Here is a 6849-nt window from a genome sequence, read left to right as displayed (position 1 = left end):
CCGCAAAATTAACCTCTAAAATTAATTCCCATTAACTTTTATGGACGGAAAAATCACATGATCACTTAAAAAAAAAAAAAAAAAAAAAAAAAAATCATCAACTAATTCATGCCACTAATCACATGATGGTCAATTAATATTTTTGTCCATATGAGCTAATAAAAGTTAGTTCTGGTGCTCAATTTAACCGATATGAAAATCTCAAGGAGTTTTAACAAAGAATTGAAACTCCAAGAGGTATTTTTGTGGCTAACCGAAAGATTTGAAACCTATAGTGTTTTTGCAGCCAATTAAAAATATAAATTTGTATAGAAATAAACAATTAAAAGTTTTTGTTTTTACTATGCCTGAGTCCCGCCTGTGACTCGAAAAGCATAAATAGACTGATCCGGTGGTGGTGGAAATCTACCGTGTCTGTTTGTCCAAAATCCAAACTGGAAAATAACAAAAGATACAAAAAAAGAAAAGAAAAAGAGAAATAGTGACTTAGGTCGTGAAGTCGACAGCAAATCTGACGGTAACTGATCGAAAATAAAGTAAACGAACTATACCGTCAAAACAGTCAACTTAAAATTATTAAATTACCGAAACAAAAGGACCTCCTCCTCTCTCTCACATCCAAATGGGAGGTTCAAATTCACTACAATAAACACAGTGCAATATATATATATATATATATAAATGTCGTAGCCTTCGATTTAGAAATTTATTTCCTAAACCTTTCGTAAAATTGAAAAAAAATAAATAAATAAAGCTTGTTAACTTGTGAACGTTCGTACTCCCCAAAACCCTGCTACTCTGAATTCAACAAACCCTATTCGTCGATACACAACAACAACAACAATGGCGTTGCAATCACACGGTGTCAGAATTCCGTGTCAGGGATTCACAGCGAGCTCGGATCTGTCGCGCATGGCTATCTCGTCGAACCAGCTCAGCTTCTCGAATTCTAGAGGGATTGAAGATTGTTGTAGGAGCTGGGGGAGGAGGAGGAGAGCGAAGGCGATAAAAGTAGCAAAGAAAGGAGGAGGAATTGAAGCAGTGTTCAAGGCTGAGGAAGAGGAGGAGGAGGAGCGATTCTTCTCTAATGGAAATGTGGAGAGTTTCACGAGCATAATGAAGTTCGGCGGATCTTCTGTGGCCTCCGCTGAGAGAATGAAGGAGATTGCTTCGCTCGTTCTCAGCTTCCCTCATGAACGACCTGTCGTTGTTCTCTCTGCTATGGGGAAAACCACTAACAAACTTTTACTGGTATTTTTCATTTCCACCATTTTTGCTTTTTGCTCAAATTTGTTTGGTTATGGTTAGAGGAATAACAATAATGATGATGGAATTGAATGGCTGTGATGAAGGCTGGAGAGAAGGCTGTGAGTTGTGGTATCTCTAATGTGTCGGAAATCGAAGAGTTGAGCTTTGTGAAGGACTTGCATATTAGGTTTGATTTTATTAATTTTCCTTTTTTGTTTTTGTTTTTTTAAAATGAGATTGAAATGGAACTCTGTTGTTATTCTGATAAGCTAAGTGTTGTTTTTAATTTATTCAGGACGATACGTGAACTCGAAGTTGATCCCTCTGTTATCTCTGGTAAGAACTCTTCAAAGTGCCTTTTAGAGTAATCTTTCCTTTTGTTTATGTAATGTTTAGTTGATAAATTATGTCTTGTACTCGATTTAGAAGCAGCGGATGCTGTTTATAAATTTATGCTGACTAATGAGTTCATTTCAAGGAAATATGAAGAGAAGAAATTTGAATTCATGCTTTCAATATTTGACACCCCAATTTGATCGTAATGTGATGTGTTAATTGGATTATTTGGATTAACAGCTCACTTAGAAGAACTGGAGCAACTGCTGAAAGGTATAGCTGTGATGAAAGAGTTAACTCCCCGCACGAGAGACTATTTAGTTTCATTTGGAGAGTGCATGTCCACGAGAATCTTTGCAGCATATCTCAATAAAACTGGTGTTAAAGCACGCCAAGTACGTATATTCTTCTTCACTTGTGTATTCTTTGTTTGTCAAAATGCCAAACCGTCAATTTTAGCTGTAGCTCACAATGTCTCTACTTAATTTTGCAGTATGATGCGTTTGATATTGGTTTCATAACCACAGACGATTTCACAAATGCAGAAATCTTGGAAGCAACTTACCCAGCTGTTGCCAAGAGATTACATGCTGATTGGATTAATGATCCTGCAATTCCCATTATCACTGGCTTCCTTGGAAAGGTACCACTGAACTGCTGCTGCATCTGTTTTCCTGCTGAGAAGCTACATAATTTAGTTTGCTTAAATCAAGTATATCAGCATGATTTGCAAGCATGAAGAAGTATGTGTTTCTCTTATTGTAGGGTTGGAAATCTGGCGCAATTACCACATTGGGTAGGGGTGGTAGTGATTTGACAGCTACAACCATTGGCAAAGCTTTAGGCTTGCAGGAAATTCAGGTCAGAATTAGACCGAGTTCATGTACTGCAAGAACTCATATGCCCGCATGAACAGAATCATGCATGTTTTCTTATCTCACTCTCTTCTGGAACTTACTTTAGTATTACTTTTGGTTGGGAATTTTACAAATATACCAGCTTAATTAACAATTTAAACAGGTGTGGAAAGATGTTGATGGTGTTTTGACTTGCGACCCTGGTATTTATCAACATGCAGAACCAGTACCATATTTGACATTTGATGAGGCAGCAGAGCTTGCGTACTTTGGTGCTCAGGTTAGATTTCTATTACTTCCCGCTGTTCAGAAATTGTCAGTGAATGGTGTTAGAAGCTGGACTGGACCAGTAGGTTGAATTTTCACATCTTAGTTTGTAGGGTCCTCATGCTAATTCATTTTAATGTCAACGTGTATGACACATCAATCCTATACAAATACACTTTTCAAATGTAAGGGGTTTTCCAGAGTATATTAATTTATTATGGATGCAGAGATACTTATAGCTTTAACATGTACATATTGAATGTTTCCACGATAATCTTTTTGCCAACTCTTGGTTTGATTCCTCAAGTAATAAATGCGGTTAAGTGCTCTGCCACCATTTTTGGGCTGGGCTTTTTGTTGGAAGAGCAGGGCAGTTAGTAATATCCCTGTTATACTTTAATTTGTTCTTGTATATGGATTTGTGATGAAACTAAATTATTGGGACTCAGCTAGCATTTCCTGACACCAAAATATTGTTATCTAGAAAAGAGACTTAGGCGTTTCTCTTATTTTTGGTGAAAGTGAAAATATTCATTTTATCCTGTATGCAGGTCCTACACCCACAATCCATGAGACCAGCTAGAGAGGGTGATATCCCTGTCAGGGTTAAGAATTCATACAACCCTAAAGCTCCTGGTACTCTTATCACTAAAGCAAGAGATATGAGCAAGGTTTGTAGCAGCTGAAACTTCATCATTGGTGTGTTTGGAGGAATTCAACAGTGTTGACCATTTTCTTCACCTAAATCAATTACAGGCTGTGCTGACCAGCATAGTTTTAAAGCGAAATGTTACAATGTTGGATATAGTTAGCACCCGCATGCTTGGTCAATTTGGCTTCCTTGCAAAGGTAAGAGATTGTTTCTGACTTAATTTTGTTCTGTCACTTGTTGCCAATGTGGCTTATGCTAGTTATAAATCCTACTTGCTTTTTGTTTTCCTCCAAGTAGGTGTTCTCAATATTTGAAGATTTGGGCATATCCGTGGATGTTGTTGCCACTAGTGAAGTTAGTATATCTTTGACATTAGATCCATCTAAACTTTGGAGCAGAGAACTGATTCAGCAGGCAAGTGAATGATTGTCTATTCTTATGTTATTAATTTTCTCTTACTTCGCATTTTACATAGTTTTATATTAATTTTCCTGTCAATCATGTCTGAGGTGCTTAGTATGACGGGCCATAAAAATGCTTTCTGGTTCAGTATCTAATTAGTGTACCACATCTGGATGATCTATTGGTGGTACTTTATAGTTAATTGGTATTCTCGGATTAGGAGTGTTCACAGTTCGAGTTGGTTCGGGTGGGGTATCAACTCACAATATCACTTACTCTTCTCGAGTTGGGGACTTTCCCACCTGCATCCAATCAAACAATCATTTGAATCCTACAGCTTACCATTTTTGGGTTTAAAAAAAGAAAAAGGGAAAAACAATGTTGCTGGGCCGATTCAACCAGCCATTTGTCAAAACCTTCTGCGGCCTTTCAGGCCAGTCAGTTTCACCGGCCCCCACCAGTTTGATGAATAGCCCTATTTGGTATTCTCAAATTTGATAGGGAACTCTAAATAAAGTGTCACATTGATTAGTTGGTTTGATTGTGTAGGGTGAATGCATCACCAGCTTTATATAGATTTTATATCAATGGGCACATTTACATTCTTGTTTAAATGGCTTGGGATTCAAATGATGGTGGATATTCTGAAGATTTTTGTTTCAGCAAGCTATGTTTTAAAATATTCTTATTCTTATGCTCAATGCCATGCAATATAGAACTGTGATAAACTATTTCTTTTTTTTTGATAGGTAACTGTGATAAACTATTTCTTGGCTTAATCAATGCAATTACTTGCCCTGTTGAAACATTTGTGTGTCTCACCTTCTTGGTCTAAATTGAGTCCCAGAGGATTGCCTGGTAAAATATTAAATCCATTTGCACCGATCTCTTATCTGATTAGGAACTTGACAACGTAGTAGAAGAGCTAGAGAAAATTGCAGTTGTGAATCTCCTGCAGCACAGATCGATCATCTCTCTTATTGGCAATGTTCAGCGTTCCTCGTTGATACTGGAAAAGGTGTTGTATTTTCTTGTGCAATTTAATGGAGATTACCTTGAACTATATTCCCTTTCAATGTTTGATGTACTTATAAATCATTGGGACTTTTGAATTGAGTAGATTTTCTCTTTCCATCTTTTACAACAGATTTTAATGGCTTGATGTTTGGCAGGCATTTCGTGTTCTTCGAACCCAAGGTGTTAATGTCCAGATGATCTCCCAAGGGGCATCCAAGGTCATTTCATCATGATTCTTATCTATACTAATATTTTATTTTTCTTCTGTTGCCTAACATTCTCTTAATAATTTTGGTATCAACCAGGTGAATATTTCATTAATAGTAAATGACAGCGAAGCTGAACAATGTGTGAAGGCCCTACACCACTCCTTTTTTGAGAGTGGTGATCTGTCTGAACTAACAGTGGATGGTGAAAACCGTGAAATTGGAAATGGCTCAGCAATGAAGCTAAACAATGTGTGAAGGCCCTTCGCTACTTTTTTTTCCAGCGTCGCAATGATTCGTTTGGTTTCCCAACAAACATATTTACTGGCCATTTCCATCTGTTAGGCTTGTTTGAATTTCAATGCAAATGCAGCATTTAGACAGTGTTTGGTAGACCATTTCAAACAACAATTTTCAGTTTTTAAATAACATTATATGTATTTTCACACATTTTTTCACCTATATGTATTCCCACATATGTTTTCAAAAAACAAAACATATATTTTTAAATTCATGTACTAAACACCCTCTTATTAGTCATGATAAGGACACAAATTGAGTTGCATTTAATACTTTATTATAAGGACACAAGTTGAGTTGCATTTACTTTATTAAAAAAAAAAAAAAATGATGTTTTGATTAAACGGCTTAGCAATGAGTGAATTGTGGAACAATTCTCAAGAACCCTCCAAAATTGATGGCACTTTACATGGTTTTCACTTTTCATAACCTATGGTGGCGATACAAGTTTTTTAACATTTTTCATTTTTGTGCCACCCAACTGGAGCCGTTCCGGTTGTTGATATTTTGCCAAACATTCTAATAATTTATTAATCTTTGAACACGTGATGCAATGCTGCCAGATTTGGCTTTAAAGTAATGGTACAACTTTTGTTTTTTGGAGTTATATGAAGTGATACAATTGTTTTTATTTTTCGAGAGAGTTTTCAACCTCTCAAAAAAAAAAAAAGTGATACAATTGTTTGTTACACTTAAAAATATATAACTGCTCAGCAAGTTGTTTACGAGAATGCTATAAAATTAAATAATTAAATATCTATAGGTATCGTATTTATAAAAAGACTATGTCAGTTGCTAACACGTTTTATTTGGAGGCAAAAAACAAATTGTTTGATTTTAGATTTGGCAATGAGTTGTTAGGTTCAAGAGGATGAAGAGCTGTCCACTATCTTCTCAAAAAAAAAAAAAAAAAAAAAAAAAAAAAAAGAGCTGTCCACTAGTGTTTTTTTATTATAAAAAATTTTAACAATGCATAAAGCCTACAATTTATGTTTACCAAAAAAGGGCTACAATTTATAGACAACTAGTCGGAAACCCGTGCAACGCACGGGAACTTACCTATTTATAATATACTAAAATAATTTTATAAAATTTTAAATTGATTATGAAACTATACTATTATGTGAATTGCTCCTATCTTTTTGAGTTACAATTTGATGAATAAGTCATTGCTTGAACATGTAATGGGTTGCAAAAAATCTAGCTAACAAATTTAGATATTAAAAAAAAATAACTAAAAAATTTTGTTATTAAAACGTCCGAAATGAAAAAAAAAAAAAAATCAGAAAATTTATTGGTCAAACTTTCAAAAGACAATAAAATTAAAAATCAAAAGATTCAGAACCTACAAATTATTAAAAAAAATAAAAAAAAGTCATTATTGCGAGACAATTTCAATAAGGATGGAAAGCTTTTCTAAGTTTTTTTAATCCAATTCTTCCTAATTGATGAAAAATTTGGTTCAAACATTGTCAAACACTTTGAAGGTGCAAATAATATAGGCTTCCAACATAATCTTTAATTAATAAACAAAGAAGCATGACACCATAAGATAAAACATAAG

The 6849-nt window shown here is 34.9% G+C and overlaps 1 protein-coding gene across 1 annotated transcript; it reads left to right on the top strand.

Annotated features, from left to right (window-relative positions):
• Nucleotides 1-648: 648 nt before the first annotated feature.
• On the top strand, nucleotides 649-5433 carry LOC126718077 (aspartokinase 1, chloroplastic-like). Its single transcript, XM_050420139.1, has 13 exons — nucleotides 649-1251; nucleotides 1353-1435; nucleotides 1544-1584; nucleotides 1825-1979; nucleotides 2078-2227; nucleotides 2350-2445; nucleotides 2605-2721; nucleotides 3260-3379; nucleotides 3465-3557; nucleotides 3658-3774; nucleotides 4664-4780; nucleotides 4935-4997; nucleotides 5085-5433. The coding sequence occupies exons 1-13, from the start codon at nucleotides 844-846 to the stop codon at nucleotides 5241-5243; spliced, it is 1719 nt and encodes a 572-aa protein (XP_050276096.1). The 5' UTR covers nucleotides 649-843; the 3' UTR covers nucleotides 5244-5433.
• Nucleotides 5434-6849: the final 1416 nt, after the last annotated feature.

This window comes from Quercus robur, chromosome 3 (genome assembly GCF_932294415.1).
Source record: "Quercus robur chromosome 3, dhQueRobu3.1, whole genome shotgun sequence".
NCBI classification, from domain to species: Eukaryota; Viridiplantae; Streptophyta; class Magnoliopsida; order Fagales; family Fagaceae; genus Quercus; species Quercus robur.
The sequence above is the reverse complement of the archived record's forward strand: the minus strand, read 5'-3'. Positions and strand labels throughout refer to the sequence as shown.

Coding starts and splice junctions, on each gene's coding strand:
- LOC126718077 (XM_050420139.1), top strand. CDS start 844: ATGGCGTTGCAATCACACGGTGTCAGAATTCCGTGTCAGGGATTCACA. Junction 1,436..1,543: donor GTGAAGGACTTGCATATTAG/GTTTGATTTTAT, acceptor TAATTTATTCAG/GACGATACGTGAACTCGAAG. Junction 3,775..4,663: donor GCAGAGAACTGATTCAGCAG/GCAAGTGAATGA, acceptor TTATCTGATTAG/GAACTTGACAACGTAGTAGA.